Here is a 20,285-nt window from a genome sequence, read left to right on the forward strand (position 1 = left end):
ATATAATTTTGCTGCCGACCGACTGGTTCTACGCCGGTTTTGGCTAGTTCCGTGCTTCGACGAAGAGGGGAGGGGAAGAAGACGATCTAAAATAAAAAAAATGCCGTTTAGTTTAAAATCAAATGGCACCATTTCATTTATATATATATTTTCAAACCGACGTTCCAAAACGACGATGTTTCACTCACTTAAGTGAAACAACTTCGTTTTATATATGTATAATTTAAAAGAATATATAATTTATATAATTGGTCGGTTCAGCTTCAAACAAGGACTAAACTGGCCGACGGTGGTTTTGACATAATTATGCTGCCGGCCGACCAGTTCTACATCGGTTTCGGCCTGTTCCATGCTTGGACAACCGGTTTGAGGAGGTTACAATTGGTTTCTTTGATTTGTGTACACCCCTATTGTTATGTTAGTGTGAAAATGATAAGTATCATTTTTCTTTAAAATTTAAATAATATAAGTCAAATTAGAATATATTGATGATGTGCGATGTAAAAGCCTTCAAATATCAGTACTTTTTTGCTGAATATCATCTCATGTATGGCCAGCATGAATTGGTCTAATGCAAATGCCTTTTCCTTTCCTTCGTCCTTTCTATGATATCTGTATTTGTGAGGAAAATATAGATAAAGGAGAGGGCCTCCATTTCGTGTGCTTTTTTTGTTTTAATAACTTGGCACGTCAAGGAATAAACCGAGCGATAAGAATGAGGTGGTCTGATAACTTTTCTCTTCAAGCTTATGTTTAGATAGTAAAAATATTTTATTTTATTTTATTTTATTATTATAAATTTTTTAAATTTTAATATAAAATATAATAAATTAAGTAATTTTTAAAAATTTTAAAATAATAATAATATTAAAATCTAATATTTTAATAATATTTTATTTAACTTTTAAATTTCATCTTAACTCACTATTCAAACAGCACATAAGTCTATCATAAGAGTTACTTTGTCGATTCATCTTTACATATTTACGCACGAGTTTTTCTATGTATAATCCCTCAGACGTAGTCCCCCGTACTACTCTATGAGTCCCTCGTCCATGGAAGCTTAGGCCCAGTTTAGATTCAGAATTTATTTTAATTCATCTCATATCATATAATTATTATAATTTTTTTAAATCTATAAATAAAATATAATAAATAATTTAATTTTTTTAAATTTTAAAAATAATAATAATATTAAAAAATTAATATTCTAATAATATTTTATTCAATTTTTATTTCAACTTATCTCATTTTAATTTATTATCGAAACCTAACCTAAAAGATATATCTAAAAAATGAAAAGGCCGACTTAGTAAAGCTTTATGAGATCACTATTTTTAAATTTATTTATTTATTTATTTATTTTTATATGTGACCACTATTCCTAGAATGATAAAAGAATTTTAAAATTATCTAGTTTTCGATGGAAGATAATAAAAAATATTCGTAAGTTTTAAATCAAAATTTTTAAAAAGAATTATTAGATATTTTCAAAATCTTAATGATATGCATTTCAATAATTTCTGAGAGCGTTCTCTCTCATTGGTTTAAGCAAAATTTTAGATAAATTTGACTAATACGACTTTTGACCAATCACTTTAAACTACACATGGATGAGCTATCTCACTTTCTACTTATTTAATCATTATTTATTTTTTAAATAACTTTTATTTTCATAATTTCTAACAATCTATATATTAAAATACATAAAATTAATCTATCAACCTAAATTAACTTCATTTTCAAATACAAAATATTAAAATATTTACAAAATATATTCACAAAAGAATAAGAAATAATATAAAATTCATTTACCTAAGTTACTGCAGCTCAATATATTTGTTTTTTTGAAAAAGGAGAAACTTCACACACTTAAAACAAGAGTTACAGAATTCAAGTTTTCTGGACTAACAGCCATATCAACTACATCCTGAGGTAGAAAAAGAGTAGATTTTGCTAGATGATGAGCATATGTATTAGCAGCTCGTTTAACAAAAGAGACCTTCCAGTTCTGTAAACAGGATAAAGATATCTTAGTATCCTTGAGGATCATTCCCACCCTATTCCCATCTATCCATAGGTAGCTTTAATCCTTTGACAATTGAAAGAGAATCACCCTCAAAGATAAGTGAATTGCATCCCAGCTCAATAGCTAATTGTACAGCATATAATGCACCTTGAGCTTCAACAAGAAGAGGATAAAAAAAACTTGGTTTAGAAAATCTTTTGTAGGCCATCACTCTACCTTGAGAATCACGTGCTACAATACCAAAACATGCCCCGCCTTGTTCCTCACTCAGAGCTGCATCCCAATTAATCTTAGTAACACCTGGAGGAGGAGGAGGAGGAGGAGGAGGAGGAGGATTCCAGTTACAAGGGTCCACTATCATCCCTCTAGAAGATATATCATGTTTTTGTTGAGCTGCTTTCAATTCTAGTAAAGATTTATGAGCTGTCTGAAACAAAACACAAGGATGAATAAAAGTGTTTTCAAAAATAAATTGATTCCTCCTGTGCCAAATGTTTCTTGCTGTTATAGCAAATAATTCCATAGTCTCTTGATCACAGGTTAAGATTAAAGCCTCAATTAAGTCACTAAAAGTAGCAGGTCTAATAGAACTTTTCTGCAAACCAATTAGACCTTGACACCAAACATGCATAGCAGATGGACAATTCCATAGAATATGAATCACTGTTTCATTCTCACCCAAGCAAATAGGACACTTAGGAGATTCACAAATTTGCTCTTGGCCAGGTTAACCCTTGTGGGTAAAGACTCGAGACATGCTCTCCACAAAAATGTCTTGACAGCATTAGGAATTTGAAAACTCCAACAGTTAGTCCAATCAATATTCTTTTTAACAACAGAAGAAGATTGACCACTCATAAGAGTATTTAATTCCTTTTGGAGATGATATACACTCTTGACAGTGAAGATCCCATCTTTAGTTCCTAACCAGACTAATCTGTCCTCAGTACCAGTGCAACAAATAGGGATCTTCAAGATAGTTTCAGCCTTAGCCTTTCCAAAAAGCTCCCTAACTAGATCCTTCTTCCATTCTTTCATAGTATGGTTGATCAGACTAGTAACTTTAGCATCCCCAAGCAGAAACTGAGGTCTAGATTGGAATTTATAACTAGAGGAGATAAGCAACCACCTGTCTTGCCAAATTAGTGTTTTATGTCCATTACCAATCCTCCACATGGTGCCCTTTACAATCAAATGTCTAGCTGAACATATGATTCTCCAGATAAAGGAAGGACAACCACCAACTTTGGCCTTCATAAAATCTGTTTTAGGGAAATATTTCACTTTAAGAACTTGGGCTGCCAATGAATGTGGCTGCTGTACAATTCTCCAAGCTTTTTTAGCTAATAAAGCCAAATTAAAGCTATCAAAATCTCTGAATTCCAACCCTCCAGCACTTTTAGCCTTGCCCATTTGCTGCCAAGCCACCCAATGTATCTTGCTCTCCCCTTGTTGTTGACCCCACCAGAAATTGTGCATGACTCTATTGAGTTCTCTGATAAGAGTTTTAAGCAATTTAAAGACTCTCATACAATAGGTGGGCAATGCTTGAATGATAGCCTTAAGTAAGACCTATTGTCCAGCTTGTGTTAACAAATTATTTTTCCAATTGCTTATCCGAGCTCTTACTCTATCCAAAATCCCTTTAAACGCTTGTACTCTTGACCTGCCTATAAAGACAGGCAAGCCAAGATATTTCTCATAACTAGAGTTAGCTCTAAATCCAGCCATATCACTGATATAATCTCGAGTCTCCCTTTTAGTATTTGCACTGAAAAAAATTGAAGTTTTCTCCTTGTTGAGTTTCTGTCCAGATCCCTTTCATACAGATTAAGAAGGTCATTTATCTCAGCCCACTCCATAGAATTTGCATGACAAAATAACAAGTTATCATCTACAAAAAAAAAAAAAAAAATGGTTAATACTTAAATTACTTCTCCCAAATTTGAACCCATGAATGTGCTTAGAGACTTCAGCTTGATGCAGTAGTGAACTCAAAACTTCTGAAACAAGGATAAAAAGATAAGAAGACAGAGGGTCTCTCTGCCTTAGTCCCCTTGTAGGCTGAAAATATGTCTAAGGAACACCATTGATGAGTAGTGAGTAAGATACAGCTGTAATGCACCTCATCATCAAACCAATCCATCTTGAACAGAATCCCATCTTTGCCAAAGCAGCTCTCAAAAAGCTCCATTCCACTCTATCATATGCTTTGCTCATATCAAGTTTCAAAGATATATATATCCTTGCTGCCCCTTTAATCTAGAGTTTGGAATGCATAGCCTCAAAGGCCACCATCCATTATCAATAATTAATCTGCCTGGTACAAAGGCACTTTGAGTGGGAGTTATGATTTGGGACAGGATGAGCTTAAGTATGTTGGCTAAGACTTTTGATATGATATTGTAAATGGCATTACATAAGGATATAGGTATGAAATTAGACACTGATTGAGGCTTGTTGACCGTAGGTATAAGCACTATGAAAGTCTCATTTATGCAGGACATATTCCCATTATAATTAAGAATTTCTAGCACAACTTGGTAACATCTACACCCACAACGTCCCAATGATTTTGATAAAACACAATTGAGAATCCATCAGAACCAGGGGATCCTAATGGATTCATCTGAAATAAAGTTGTCTTTACCTCGGCAACTGTGAATGTGTTTGATAAAAGGTTGTTCATTTGCTCATCCACCCTTGTTTCTACATACATCAAACATTCAGAAATCTTGTCAGGTTGAGAGGTGGAAAAAAGATTATTGTAATAAGAATTGAATGTATCTGAAATCTCCTCCCTGATACAAGCCACACTGCCATCTTCCTTTACAATTCTTTGGATCTCGTTAACTTTTCTTCTATGATTTGCAGCTCTATGAAAAAATTTTGTATTTCTGTCACCATGTCTAAGCTTCCATCTTACTTTGTCTTCTTCTAACAGAACTTCCACCTCCTTTTGTAGTTGTTTCACTTCCATAGTCAGATCACCACTATTAGCATTCTACAATTGAGAAAGTAAGTTAAGTTTTTGTTGAGCCTCATTCCTTTGCTTATGAAAAGATTGCTTTTTCTACTGAATTAAAGAATCCCTGCAATTTTGTAGCTTATTTTGCACACTCCCCAAATGAGTTCCTTGCCATGAATTATGAGTCCAAATATTGTGAATAAGTCCCTTGCATTCATCCCTTAGATCCTAGCTTGCCTCATATCGAAGTATCTTAGTTTTGCCACCCCTTCAATTCTATTTCTCTCCCTTTCATTTCCCATATAAAAAACTAGTGGATTATGATCACAAGAGTATGCTGGAAGAGCAGTAACCCATGTGTCAGAAAATTGGTTAATCCAGGCTATATTTCCCAAAACTCGATCCAATCTTTCCTTGGTGAAAAAATCTCTCTCCCTTCCATTATTCCAAGTGAATTTAGCCCCCTCAAATCCTAGATCACAGAGGCCACAAGACTTTATTGCCTCCATGAATTTTTCCATTTGATTATAAGGCCTTAAAGTTGCCCCTTGTTTCTCATATTGATGCAAAATTTCATTCAAGTCCCCAAAGCAGATCCAAGATCTATCTGAATTTGGCTTAAGCATTCTCAACAATTGCCAACTACTCTCCCTTTGAGAAGTGGAAGGGTGACCATAGAATCCAGTTAGAAGTAAATCCTCATTAGTCTCATCCCTTTTAACAGATAATGAAATATGGTATTGAGAAAAAGTTTCTAAATTAATATCATCAGTATTATTCCAAAAAAAGGCGAGTCCTCCACTAAGACCTCTACTCTTAACTACAAAACTCCTATCAAACCCCACTAGGTTCCTTACTTCTTCTACTTTCTTTCTACCACACTTGGTTTCCATTAAAAAAAACCACTTTGGGACACTTAGTCTTCACCCAAAGATGAAGTTCTTGAAATGTACGAGGGTTCCCAAGCCTTCTACAGTTCCGACTCAGGCCCATCATTGTTGTTGGTGGAGCTGCACAACAGCCCTCCACCAACCCAGTTTCATAACTACAATTTTCTTAAACTTTTACCAGTTTGGTCCCTATCGTACAGATGAAGATTCCCATCTCTCTTTTTACTATTCAAAGATTCCATCTCAGAACCACTTGGAGAGTTACAATTTGCTGCCCTGGCCCTTATTTTCCATGTGGACCCTTTAGATTTAATCCCTTCCATATCTGAGTTTGACTGTGCTGAGGTCACAAGATCTTGAGAATTGGTGACTCTAGACAAGCCAGAAAGAGTGTCTTCCATTTCCATTTGTCCCTCATGATTGTCTTTTATTGCCTCTTTTATTTTAGTCCCCTGACTCGGCAGCCACCTGTACCGTACCCCCTTCCTCATTGGATTCTCTTGATTGGTAGCCTACTGTTGAATAAACTCACTCTTATCATCCTTTGAACCTCCTACCCTCTAAGTACTTTCTCCCTTAACCTCATCCTTTCTGCCACCACATGCTTCTTTCTCTGACTCCCATTCAGAGTAGATTCAGTTACACCACCATACTTCCTATAGTCAAATATATTGGTATTACTTGGTTGTGTCGAAGCCAAGGTCCAAGTTGCTCTTTGTTCACCCCTTCTCTCATCTGTTCATTCCTTGGTCTGTTACAACCCTTCCCTTGATGGAATAAGATACCACAGTGAAAACAAAAAGATTGTAGTCTCTCATACTTGAAAGAGATCCAATATTGATGCCCTTCAAAACTCATCCAACGACCTCTCAGCAAAGGCTTATTTATATCAATAGCAACTCTCACTCTAAGACATTTTCCCCAGTCTGAACTATCTGAATCCGCATCTACCCTGATCACAAGTCCAATAGTTTCTCCAAACTGACTTCCCACTTCCTCAGTCATGGCTGCTAGAGGTATATTATGTAATTGAACCCAAAAGGGTTCAAATTTGAATTGTATTGAGTTAAGAACATTAGATTCTGCCACCTCTAGTACTGCCAATAAATTCCTATAAAAAAACCAAGGTCTCCCACTAAGTACCTTGTCTTTATCAGATAAGTGTTGAAATTCTATAAGGAAATTTTGATCCCCCAATTCCTTAAACCGTACCCATCCCACCAGTTTCCATACTTGAGCCATAGTTTTCCTAAAAGCTTCACTGTTCATTCCTTTTTCTGTCAGAATTTTACCAATTATACAATGTTTTCCATGAATTCCATCCTCCTTCGCAAAAGAAGCATGAAAAATTGAACTTTCTTCATTAGTCAGGTAAGTTTTTCCCAATGATTCCTAAGATTTTCCTCTTCCATTGCCATAACTTTCTACTCCACACTCTTAACAATGAGCGACTAATCCCTTGCCTAAGAAAGGAAAACTGCCTTAGGGTGAGTTTGGTTACCAAATTCATCTCAACTCATCATTACAATTTTTTCAAATCCTAATACAAAATATAATAAACAATTCAACTTTTTCAAATTTTAAAATAATAATAATATTAAAAAATAATATTCTAACAATATTTTATCATCTCAATTCAATTCAACTCAACTCACTTCAACATCCAAACACAACCTTACTTTCCTCAAGAGAAAAGAAGGACCGGTGTTGAAAGGTAGCTCAATATATTTGTCGAGTTAGTGTAGCTCATTATCAAATTTATATACTAATATCTAATCCAATACTAGAGTTTTAGGTTGTGTTTGGATATTGAATTGAATTGAGATGATAAAATATTGTTAGAATATTACTTTTTAATATTAATATTATTTTAAAATTTTAAAAAATTGTATTATTTATTATATTTTATATTAAAATTTAAAAAAATTATAATTGAGATGATGAGTAATCAAACAAGCTGCTCTGATCCGGCCCATGCCCCATCTTACGACAGCCCGCTTTTCAAATCCATGAGTGATTTTTTCATCTGTTTCAAGGTGCGCCTCACTCTTCGTAACATTCCATGGCCTACACGCAGGTCCTCCCCACTTCCTGCATGTTCTACAAGGTACGCTACTTTGTTTTACACTGTTTGGTGTCCTAGAAAATGTTCGGAGAATGCTAAGGAATCGAACTCTTGGCTCGGAGAAAAAAAATCCAAGTGTCCATTTCAACTCGCTGACCTAATATTTTTTGTTTCATTTTTTAAACTGTCCAAATGGAGACAGGTTTCTTCTTCCTCTTTCGATTATTTATATATTTTATAAATTCCGTTTGTGTGATTAGAAAATCTGGGAAAAGAAGGAGAGCCAAAATCTGACTCCACGAAACAATAAAAAACGAAGAATACAAAAGAGTAATAATAGTATTTGATTGTGCTTGTAGGTACTCACTTATAATGACGCGTAAAAGCGGAAGAGTGCGCACCCAGTAAATAGTGAATTTATTCTTGCACGAGCATAGTTTCCTTGCAAAAGCATTTCATTTCAGAGAAGAGCTAGAAGTTTTATTTTATTTTATTAGCTATCAAACACTATTAAGGTTTTGATTATTTCAGTGCAGTAAGTTCTTCACTTCTGTCTTCATAGAATTTCCTGGCATTAAATCTATTTCAAGGTGCTCTGTTCGGGTTTCAACAATCTTGGGTTTGATCTTATCATTTTTTATTTCAAGAATCAGCCATATCATTCAAACACTATTTTTTTTTTTGTGGAGATGCAGGAAGATAGAGTTCCGATTACAAGTGATCACTCCAAGATGAAAACTCCACATGTATTGACCGTTGCTGGCTCTGACTCGGGTGCCGGTGCTGGAATCCAGGCCGATCTTAAGACCTGTTCAGCACGTGGAGTCTACTGTTCCACGGTCATAACTGCTGTCACTGCCCAGAACACTGTTGGAGTTCAGGTTTCTGTTCATTATTAAGTTTTACGAGCCATGCACCATTTGTTTCTGAGAGAGGAAATTATATTTTGTTTTATCGCTCGAGTAGCATATGCTCTATCAACTTAATCCTAATAAAATAACTTTGCTAATACAATAACTTTGTTTTGTTGTTTAGAATCGTTAAAAACATAACAAAACCAAACAAACCTACATTTGTAACTGTTTTATTTATTTGAACCATGCATCCTAGTTTGGATAGTGAGATGAAAATTTTTTGTTTTAGATTTGAAAATTTTGAATTGGGATTTGAAAAAGTTGAATTGTTTATTATATTTTGTGTGAGAATTTGAAAAAGTGGTAATGATGAGATGAGATGAGATGAGAATTTTATGTCTCATCCCACTTGCCAAACCTTTAAATGTAGGTTTTACAATTTGATGCCTTACAGGTTATTACAGTTTTCACACTTGCATTGGTGCTTGTGTTCTTGTCTGTAATTATTTTGAAATTCTCAGGGTGTAAATATCGTGCCTGAGGATTTTGTGGCTGAGCAGTTAAAGTCCGTTTTATCTGATATGCAAGTTGACGTGGTAAGTCAGAATTGGTGGTTGCCACAAATTCTTGGAATGTACACTGGATGTATACAAGAGTTCAAATAATTGTGCAATAATGTTTTCCTTGTCAATAAAGAATACTGTGCAAAAAAAAAAAAAAAAAAGACATTTTAGTTTGTAGTTTTGGATAATTTGATATAGGTGGTGTGGTACACATTGTATAAATTAAAAACAGCTGGTCACTTTGGGTTTCCACTTAACTTGACATGACATTTGTTCCATGTTTAGTTGGAATCCTGTTTTCCTTCTAAAGGTTATTACGATTTGATTTGTTTCTAACCAAATTATGAAATAAACATAGGTGAAAACTGGCATGCTACCATCTGTTGGCATAGTCAGTGTTCTTAGTCAAAGTCTACGTGAATTTCCGGTTCAAGGTATGCCTACTTTTGGTAATGGATTGTGTATATTCAGATAAAACTCCTGGTGGCATTCTAATTGGCTTAGTCATATCAATGAAGGCAGCTTTAGTGGTTGATCCTGTCATGGTATCTACAAGTGGAGATGTACTGGCTGGTCCTTCCATTCTTGCTGAATTTCGGTATGCTAAACTTTCTGGGGAACATTCGTGAAATTGATAGTCCTGGCAACTATTTCTGTCAGTTCTATGTGACCTTTTGGCTAATTTGATACCCTTGAGTTCTCGGTCACGTGATTTTGCTGTTAGTGAGTTCTTACCCATCTGAGTCCTTTGCAGAGACACTATGTTTGTTCTCCTTGCATGTCTGTATCTCTATAGCTTCTCACTGCTATCCATCTTTTGTAATTCTTTTCCTATCTTCAGCAGAAATCCTTGAATCTTATTTTTTTTATTGCATTGTTTGTTGTGTTTTTGAAATGATTAAAGGGTTTTTTTTTTTAAATGATTAAAGTTATCGGTCAAGGAGTGAAGAAGTCCCATTTTAATTTTCTTTGTATATTATTTCTGGCCTAGAGGAAATCCGTGGTAATTATACTTTCCAGTTACTGCATGCAGAGAGGAGCTTCTTCCTATGGCCGATATAATCACTCCAAATTTAAAAGAGGCATCTGCTTTACTTGGTTGTCAGCAACTGAAAACAGTTTCTGACATGCGTTCTGCTGCAAAACTGCTGCATGAGATGGGGCCAAGGTAGATATTAGAAAATTCTTGGAATGTTAATTCTCTCCTGATGAGCTGACATTATGGAACTGCTCTATTTTGTATTTCTTGCCGTTACAGGCATCAATCCATGTTGTATACCCTTGGCTGGGGCAATATACCCATTGAAATATCTTAGAAAAATGTGCTTAGGTCTGCTTTAACCTGCTGGTTTGACTGCTGAATTTGAGATCCATTGGTGGCAAATCAGTGTGTTTAACCAAACTGTTAATTTGTTCAGATATGTGATTGTCAAAGGTGGTGATCTTCCTGATTCATTGGATGCTGTTGATATTTTCTTTGATGGTAGGCTTAAACTCTTTGCAATCCTTCACCGACAATGATACTTTTGTTTCCTGTCCTTTCAATGTAGTTGGGAATAGTTCATGTAGTTACATAGTCAACTTTAAGAGTGGATTTTGCAGGCCAGGACTTCTATGAGCTGCGTTCCTCACGCATTAAAACTCGCAACACTCATGGTACTGGTTGCAGTTTGGCATCATGTATAGCAGCTGAGCTGGCTAAAGGTTCTTCAATGCTCCCTGCTGTTAAGGTGACTCAGTATTTCTCATTTTCTAATTCCTGCTTGAGGCGGGTGCTTATTTCACTGTTCTTTATTTATGTTGTTTACGCAGTATGATTTGTTCTTTGTTTTCAGTATTCCAAAAATATACCTATCAAAAAGCATTCCAAAAGAGACATAATAGAAATAGTTAGGGGATTAGCATGCTTGTATAGGTGCAGACAAGTGTCTTTTATGGGGCAGAACAGAAACCTGTAAGGGGGTAAAATGACCGCATGCTTTACTATTCAATTGGAGTCTTTTTTAAGAAATAACATTGAGAAAAATAATAAATTTTATCAACAAATATGTACCCCTGCCATTTGGAGAGGGAGATGCATTAAGTCCACCTTAACTACTTCCAATTTATGTGGCTTTAGTTCTTACTACCTTGCCATGCGTTGCTTATTTATTTTGAGCTTAGAAATCTGAAGTATGTTTTTGGCCTCGAATTTTGCTTGAACCTTGATGGTAACTTAATTTTTATTCGTCTGCAATACCTAATTCCCAATGCTTTGTGTGACTCCCTTCGAGTGGCGAGTGGATATCAGTGTGCATGTATTTAAAATAAAAAGTGGTATCATCATAGAGTAATGCTACATCTCACTTTCATCACACTATCATGTAAAATGTGGCATTTTTATCACCTTTAGATCATCCTTTTTTTTTTTTTTCCTTAAAAAGAAAAATCCAAAGGTTGATAGGCAATGCCACCTCAACATAGTTGGATGAAAGTGGGATGAGAGTATGGTAGGTTGAATTTCCCATCATTATGTCAGTTCTTATATATCCAAGGTTGGCAGGTAGCTAAACATTATGTCCATGTGCGTAATTCTGCTGTCTTTAAAATAAAATGGAGGATAAGCATCAGTTTATCTATTTGAGTTTTGACAGGTTGCTAAACGCTATGTTGAGACTGCCTTGGATTACAGCAAAGACATTGCTATTGGAAATGGGACCCAAGGCCCCTTTGACCACCTTTTTAGGCTTAAGAGTAATGTTCAGAAGTCCCATAGGCAAGTTGGATTTAATCCAAGTGACTTGTTCTTGTATGCTGTTACGGATTCTGGGATGAATGAAAAGTGGGGCCATTCTATTACAGATGCTGTTAAAGCTGCCATAGAGGGAGGTGCTACCATTGTTCAATTGAGGTTTGTTGCTCCTAATATACTTTGCTCCTTAGTCACATCATATTTATATTTTAGTGTTGACTTCAATTTTTATGGAAAGTTTTGAGTTGTTCAATTCACTCAGTGAGGATTTTCTGCTCCACGCTCCTTCCACCTCCAGAAAAAAAAGTGCTGCCTCTAATTTGAGTGGTCAGCTTCAGCCATCATTTAATTCTGCACATTCTGCTTTGTCTATTAAATGTCATCTTAGATTCCCTAAGAGTTGCAAAAAGATGCCTCCCACTTTCATTTCTGTGAGCTTACAAAAAGTCACGGTGGGACACAAGTTTGAAGAGTTCCCTTATTGTTCCTAGATGTTCTCCCATGTGTGTAATTGAATGGTACCGTAATAGGATTGTTTTTCTGCACTCATTTCTGCCTGTGCAAAATTTTTTGTATATGAATTCAGTTTTGTAGTTATTAATAATATTTTCCTCTGATTGGCAGGGAAAAGGATGCTGAAACTCAGAAGTTTTTGGAAGCAGCAAAAGCATGCTGTGAAATTTGCCATTCACATGGAATACCTCTACTCATAAACGACCGCATTGATATTGCCCTTGCTTGTGATGCTGATGGTGTGCATGTTGGTCAGTCAGACATGCCTGCTCGTGTGGCCCGCACTCTTCTTGGCCCTGAAAAAATCATTGGTGTATCATGCAAGACACTAGAGCAAGCCCATCAAGCATGGATTGACGGTGCTGATTACATTGGTTGTGGTGGTGTATATCCAACTAATACTAAAGCAAACAATCTCACTGTTGGCCTGGAGGGGTTGAAAACTGTTTGTAAGGCTTCCAAGTTACCTGTGGTTGCAATCGGTGGTATTGGTGCTTCAAATGCAGGCTCTGTGATGGAAACTGCCGTGCAGAATTTGAAGGGAGTTGCTGTTGTGTCGGCCCTTTTTGACAGGGAATGTATTCTGACGGAAACCAGGAAGTTGCATGCAGTGCTAAAGAAGGCAGCATCGATGACAATAGAGAGGACCCATTGAAATGATATTAGTTTGGCTCATCCTCTGCAGATTTAAGTTGCCATACCCATCAAAAGATTCTGGGGCTGAAGGAATGATTTTTTTTGGTATGTTTAATAATTGGTACAACGAATGCATATTCCATAGAAGAACAATGTAAAATATAACTGATTGTGTTTGGGGGCAGTGATTCCAGCCTTGCGTCAATTGCTTTCTTTTGGAACTAAAAAGGCAAGGTGCTGCCTTTCAGCCAATCAATCTAAACAAAAGAATTGATATATGATGGCCATTAGATGATCGATCTGTATGCTTGCTTTGTGAAAGATAATTGGCTCATGAGTATTTTGTGGCTTTTACATGTATGGTTGACAGATTGGTTATTATTTTACTTGGCTTGCAAGTTTCTCCAAGTACATGTTGAAGGCAATATCGGTCATATCCCGATATGTTTCCTTTTTGCTCCCAATAAACGCATCAAGCCATTTTTAACACCGCGCCATGACCCACGACAACGTGCGACGAGTCTCTGGACTTCATGCCAGGAAGATCACAGAGAGACTCCGAATAACCTTTGAAGAAAATGGGAAAAAATGAAAAGAAAAAGAAAATCAAAGTCGCTTGCTTACTTTTATGGGTAGCATTGGCAAGGATAGTGCGTAGAATATCCCAAAATTTTTTTTTTTCTTACTTTGCCTCGTAGCCAACCACACGCCATAATACCCACGCATCATAAGGCTGCGTTTGGTTGTAAAACTTAATTGAGTTCAATCGAATTTTAAGTTGAGTCTAATATCCAAACTACTAATTTTCAAATTACTAAACTTATCTCAACTCAAAACTTCCTACACGTGAGACCCACAATATTTTTCAACTTAACACATCTTTATACGTGAGACTCACAACTTTTTTCAATTTCTCATAAAAAGTATAAATCTCATCTTAACATCCAAACACATTTTATATTTAGTTTAGATGTGCTACACATAACTTTCTTCACTACTCAACTCACTATTATTCATAAAGAACTGAGCTCAGCTCAATATCTAAATGTAGATCAAGTAGAAAACGTCTATCAGCTCAAAATGGATGCCTAAAAAAGAAGAATAGGGAGAGTCCATTCTCCAGCAGTGCGCCTTTATTCGCCTTCACTTTATTCACCGATTCGGACACTCATGCAACAAAACAAATAAGGCATCTGTATATCTCGGGTGGTATACCTTATCCTGGAATACAAAGTCCACCAAACAAGATTGAAAAAAAAAAAAAAACTATATTTAACAAACTAACAGTCAATTTTATTGATATAGCCCTTTAATCAGTACAAGCCTCCGTACATACAACTGAAGGGGGGTGGATTCATCTTACAATAATTTTATGTTCTCAAATAAAACCTATACCATGCAAAACCCTTAATTTAAGGCCAACCTTACAACTCAACCCCATCCCCTCCAAACCCACGAGTGGGGGGGAAAAACCACTATACCAAGTCAAACTCACAAAAGTATTTTCAAATCCCAATCTTTCCAGGATAATAGTAATAGGACAAGAGTAACATTCCCTTAAAGTTCAAGTGCTGAGACCACGACACTATAAATTTACAAACATTTATTAAACACCATGACCTAAGCAGAAAACTGGACTTTTATACAAATAAGAAACCATTATGAAATCAAAGGAGATTTAAGAGCTCAAACTCTTTAGGTCTCTAATAATTAAGAGGCAATAGTTGGTCTTAACTGACATTAACTTCTCCACTTTCCTGTGCCTCCTTGACTTTCTTCTCATACTCGTCTTCTTCTTCCTCCTGCTCAGCAACAGCATCTTCTTCCTTGCCGTCACCATCTTCTTCTCCTCCCCAGCCAAAGCCTCCAATAGATCGGGAAGATGGAGGAGGAACTTTGGCCTCTTTGACAATTTTCATTATATCTTCCGCAGGTTGAAGTGAAAAGCTAGGATTCTCTTTCTTGTAGTACACGGCTTGAGCTGCTTCTGTTAGTTCCCTTGGCAAGTTCTTTAAAAACCACGGATGGCTCTTGATTTCTTTAATGGTGATCCTCTGCCAAGGGGGAAAGGAAAAAGAAGGAAATCAAACATTATATGACACATTATTGTATACAATAACAATAAACAACCCCACTCCAACACTCATAACAAAATTATTTCCACTTTGCTCACTTTAAAAAATGAACAGAAAATAGTATGTAGAATTGTTCCAAATGGAAATCATATAGTGGAACATGAGATTTAGAGCGGAACATGAGATTTTTCATGCAACTGATTACATGAATCTAGATTTTAGATATGCATTGTGCACTTCAAATTATCTTGGATTATTCCTAGTGGAATTCTGTCAATTAGGATGGCCATAAAATGGCTTGTCATACAAATCTGATTTACTGTCACCAAGGGTACAGGCATCAAGAGAGAATTTATATATCCACTGAAGCTGGTACCAAACAATTTCACAAGGTTACATAAGAGTAGATGATATCCAGACACTGCAGATTATCCAAAGGAGGTGGGCATAGAAAGATGATTTCTGAGCCTAGGACAAAAAACCTAAAACAGCGTCCCTGTAGTAATGTCTTCAAAGAACATACAAGGATCAGCGTCAGCATGGCTGCCAGTGTGAAGGTTGTGCCATAGCCTGGCAGCTATTGCTAAATGGAACTTTGAAGTAACTTGGCACACTGCCCAAAAATTTGGTGTCATCTTAAAAAGAAGTGAGCATAATAAAGCCAATAACAATCAGAACCTTTAAGGATTTATGGATGGTGCTTCTGCCACAAACATGAGACTCTTCTAGTCACTTCCTACAATTATCTCTTAGAAAAAGGGACCACTGTCCATGTTTCTAGAAGGCACAATGGCATACAACAGAGTTAGAAATCTGCAAATAATGCTTGTGGTGAGCTTTAGGGGGCTAAAGGTTGTGACGCTTGGCCCTATAAATCCAGAGCAAACATTATTAAGATAGTAGGAATCTCACAAATTCCATCTATGTCCCAGCACATAAAATACCTAATAACTCTCTTAACCAACGACACAGCCTTCAAAACCATAGTTCTCTTGCTTTAATTGAACATGGCAAGTGGACCCTACAAACTAGATGTTGAAATCAACAAAACTGCACAGTAGCATACCTAACAACAGCAAATCAATCTTCCAAGTTAGTAACAAGATCATTTTTATAACAGTTATATATGCAAATTAACTTGATGTCATTCATGTCCTTCTAGAATAAGCTGATGAAAATTCTTAGCAAAGATCAGCAACTTCACACATACCCTTAGAGGATTTGCAACAAAAATGCGAGAAAGAAGTTGTTTACAATCTTGAGATATGTGAACATAGTCTGGAATCTTGTACTGAATAGCCATTATTCGCTGCATAAGAATGAAAGACAGCCATTATTCACTGCAAAAGAATGACAGAGAAAGATATTGAACTGTCAAAATAAGAAACCTAATTGTTTTAAGGCCATCCAAATGAAGATGAATTACGTTGATGGTTTTCCTGAAATTCTTTGGGTCTTGGGGATCCTCAAATGGGTATGCTCCCACCAGCATAACATAAAGAGTCACTCCACATGACCATACATCCGCCAACTGAACATACACAAAGCATAATTAAATAGACCTGCAGAGCAAATGGTATTTATATTCTTTGCACAAGTAAGAAACTCGTCAAACAAGAGGGCAAAATGTAATTTAAGAAGTTTTATTGTTCTTCCCAGGCTGGACAAGCGTTTAACTGCTTTCCTTCTGAATGTGTCTCATACGTGAATGGGCTCTGTGGTCACTGAAGTCCGTATCTTATTACAAAAAGGATAGTCTCAATTGATCATACTATAATTGGCGTAGGTGTGATTATTTATAAACAAAATAAAAAGCCAGCAACATAAGGAAGAAGACCGACAGGGATCACTTATAACAGAAGTCATACAAAAGACATACGATAACAAGGGAAGCAAGACCCTCATTGTGCACTATGCTATTGGCTTTTCATTAAAATATGGAGAAATTGGGATCATAATCCTCTATGCTATTATTGGTTGGCACCCAACATTTAGCTCATATAGTTTAATTTTCCAATCAATCAATTGATAAAAGACTACAGTCATGTATGCAATAGGTGATTTGCAATTTACTGAGACAGGAACATCGCTGGGCAGAAAACCAAGGGCAAAAGCACAAAGGCTCATGCATCAAGCCCTCAAAGCAGAAAGCATATCTTTTCTGGAATTTTTTTTTTGGATAGGTATATATTTTCTGGATATGATATTGAACAAGTTTTAAAGAGCAATATTTGAACTGAGAAGTTTGAGGAAACAGGATCTACAAATTATAAAAGTTTTTCATTCTATAGTTTGTAGCATAGCAGCAATTACGGTGACAATAAAGGCCTCATAGATACATAATAGTGTAGTCATTAAGCCAGCATCAATCATCTGTATAATTATAAAATATTTCACCCAAGACCACTAAAATTGTAAAGGTTTCTTTTTGTTTGCCTCCTTTTTTTGAGATAGGATATATATTAACATGACGGAAGACAGTGTTACCTCCGTCCGCATGAAGCATACAAGAGATCCACCTATCTAGGAAAAGAAAAAGTGCTGAAAATCTTGAAAAGTACAATATTCAAAACATCGTTTTTGTCCCGAACATGAATGGTCTAAATACAAAGTAAATCTGACTTATTAACCACTGGGAAATGAAGCATGTATAGAAAAACTTATTTAAAAATGTAAGGGCTCAGCAATATCCAATATCTAACTTACCTTGCCATCATACTCTCTCCGAGAAAGAACCTCAGGTGCAATATACGCTGGAGTTCCAACGGTTGATTTGGGTCTTGAATGTAGCAGAGATGACTACACAAACAAAGCTAATCAGAGGCAATAAATTTCATAGTTACCTCATAGAAAACTTCAGATACTAACAGCCTATAACTGAACCTTTGAATAACCAAAATCACAAATCTTCAGACGTGGAGCAGGGCTTCCATCCAGCAAGGTGTTCTCCAGCTTCAAATCTCTATGGCATATTTGCTTCAGGACAAGGCAAAATTAAGGTGAAAAGTTAACTCCAAGTAGAGAAAGGAAATAGAAAGCTGCAAAGAAAATAAAGGAAATCATGGATATTTTAATAGTTCTTACCATAAAATGACAGTAGCACACTCCAGAAATAAGCTGCTGGAAAAAATATCTAGCCTGACAAGATGCAGAGAAACATACAAGAATATGATTCATAGTAGTTCACTTCTGTTTGGTTGCTTGGTAACCAAAGGAAACCGCAAAGAAAATAAAGGGAAACGTAATTCAGATCTTTATCTTCATTTTTTCTATAATGTTGCAAATTCTTTATCTCATAAGTCACATCAGCCCGACTAAGCCAACTAGCTAGACTGCACTCTGATAAAGGGAGGTCTTTGAAATCACATATATTTCAAGATCCAAATATAATTCTTCTGTTTTCTTCCTATATATTCCCAGCAAACAAACATGAAAGTATAAATCAATGATTCGGGAACCAGAAATTTTATGAAATTGGAGCTCAATATCAGTCAAGAACAAGGATCAAACCTCATCTTCGCTAAATCTTCCAGCAGCGCAAATTCGCTCAAATAGCTCTCCACCTGCCGCGTACTCCATGACAATAGCGAGATGGGTAGGAGTCAAAACCACCTATAAATCCAGAAAACCAATTTTTTTGTTTGATCGGTAATCAAGAAGTTTTATTCAAAGAAAAATCCAGAAAGCCAAATTGGACCACTGAAAATTATAGAATTAAAACTATCTTCGAAACTCAAACAAAACCGTACATAGAAACATATACATATCTTGTGTGTGCGCGCTGAGTGTTGAAATCAAAAGAGGAAAAGGAAAAAAAAACTTTATTCACACGTCACGCAACACAAGCACACACCTCCTTGAACCGAATAATGTTTGGATGGCAGAGCGATCTGTGATTTATGATTTCTCTCGCCACATTCTCGTCAATCTGCCAACAAACAAGCAGGTACACAGGTAATAAGTCGCCGCCCAAGCATGCATAACGACATTCTGAAAATTTCCCGATTGCTTAGACAATGGAAATGGGGATTCGATGCTTACTGAACTAACCAAGTCAATTTATGGGCTTTTTTCAGGGTAGCTTCGGGGAAGTTAATCTTAAAAATTATCAATTTAATCAAGTAGCATGTAACAAATATATGCGGATATTTATTTGGCATATGGAAATGGACTTGAACGGGCGGATACCTTGTGTCCCCGTTCGATGTATTTCATGGCGACGAGCTCTTTCGTCTCTTTATCGCGCATAAGCCTGGCCACTCCGAAGTTCCCAGACCCTATGTCCTTCACCAGCTCGTACTTCTCCATCGATATTACCTCTTATCTTTCGCCTCTCGTAATGTGCCAAACCCTAACTTCAGTGCCACGCTTTTTAAGAAATCCCGGTTATTGGGGCCTCACTCAATTCATGACTTCAAGCTTGCGAAGAAGCACAAAATTCAACGGCAATAATCTCCAACTCCAAACCCTAATTAACTAAGAATCAGAATCCGAGAGAGAGAGGCATAATTTCGGGGGAACTTGGGGATTTGAAGGAAAGCAAAAGATTCTGAGAGAGTTGTTTCAGGGAGAGATGCGAAACTGCATGCGAGGTCTCTTTTAGCAGACAGTAAGGTAGCAAATAAAGAGAGAGAGAGAGAGAGTGACACGCGTCGCAAAGCATTGTCGTCTATCATCGACGTCATTGGGCAATCTACTTTTTATTGCGTGATTTTCTACCCCCTAAAAAACGTTTAGTAAATCTCGCACGCCGTTCGTGTGAACGTGACATATCTATATATTATATGCTAAAAATAGTTTTGTAATTATTTTTTCTAAGTCTCGTTTGTGTATTGTATAATGAGTTGATATGAATTAAATAAAATATTATTTTTTAATATTATTATTATTTTAAAATTAAAAAAAATAAATTATTTATTATATTTTATATAAAAATTTATAATGATAAAATGAGATAAATT

General features: G+C 36.1%; 2 protein-coding genes across 4 annotated transcripts; one reads left to right on the forward strand and one right to left on the reverse strand.

Moving 5' to 3' along the window:
* Positions 1–7,846: 7,846 nt before the first annotated feature.
* Positions 7,847–13,548, forward strand: LOC109007012 (thiamine biosynthetic bifunctional enzyme TH1, chloroplastic). 3 transcript variants are annotated; one of them, XM_035684717.1, is made up of 12 exons: positions 7,933–7,994; positions 8,312–8,356; positions 8,484–8,542; positions 8,648–8,833; positions 9,328–9,402; positions 9,728–9,803; positions 9,892–9,967; positions 10,403–10,537; positions 10,788–10,852; positions 10,972–11,099; positions 12,003–12,259; positions 12,725–13,548. In XM_035684717.1, the coding sequence occupies exons 4-12, from the start codon at positions 8,684–8,686 to the stop codon at positions 13,266–13,268; spliced, it is 1,506 nt and encodes a 501-aa protein (XP_035540610.1). In that variant the 5' UTR covers positions 7,933–7,994; positions 8,312–8,356; positions 8,484–8,542; positions 8,648–8,683; the 3' UTR covers positions 13,269–13,548. The 3 variants fall into 3 exon arrangements, with proteins under 3 accessions (XP_018842032.1, XP_035540610.1, XP_018842033.1); XM_018986488.2 differs by lacking the exon at positions 8,312–8,356 and having other exon boundaries at positions 7,952–7,994; XM_018986487.2 differs by lacking the exons at positions 8,312–8,356; positions 8,484–8,542 and having other exon boundaries at positions 7,847–7,994.
* A 1,192-nt stretch (positions 13,549–14,740) lies between these two features.
* Positions 14,741–19,967, reverse strand: LOC109007013 (serine/threonine-protein kinase SRK2A). The gene is made up of 9 exons (XM_018986489.2): positions 19,513–19,967; positions 19,178–19,252; positions 18,835–18,936; positions 18,409–18,462; positions 18,208–18,300; positions 18,031–18,123; positions 16,751–16,855; positions 16,535–16,633; positions 14,741–15,303 (listed from the first exon to the last, which is right to left on the reverse strand). The coding sequence occupies exons 1-9, from the start codon at positions 19,630–19,632 to the stop codon at positions 14,980–14,982; spliced, it is 1,065 nt and encodes a 354-aa protein (XP_018842034.1). The 5' UTR covers positions 19,633–19,967; the 3' UTR covers positions 14,741–14,979.
* Between the last annotated feature and the right edge of the window lie 318 nt (positions 19,968–20,285).

This window comes from Juglans regia, chromosome 13, assembly GCF_001411555.2.
Source record: "Juglans regia cultivar Chandler chromosome 13, Walnut 2.0, whole genome shotgun sequence".
Classification (NCBI taxonomy): Eukaryota; Viridiplantae; Streptophyta; class Magnoliopsida; order Fagales; family Juglandaceae; genus Juglans; species Juglans regia.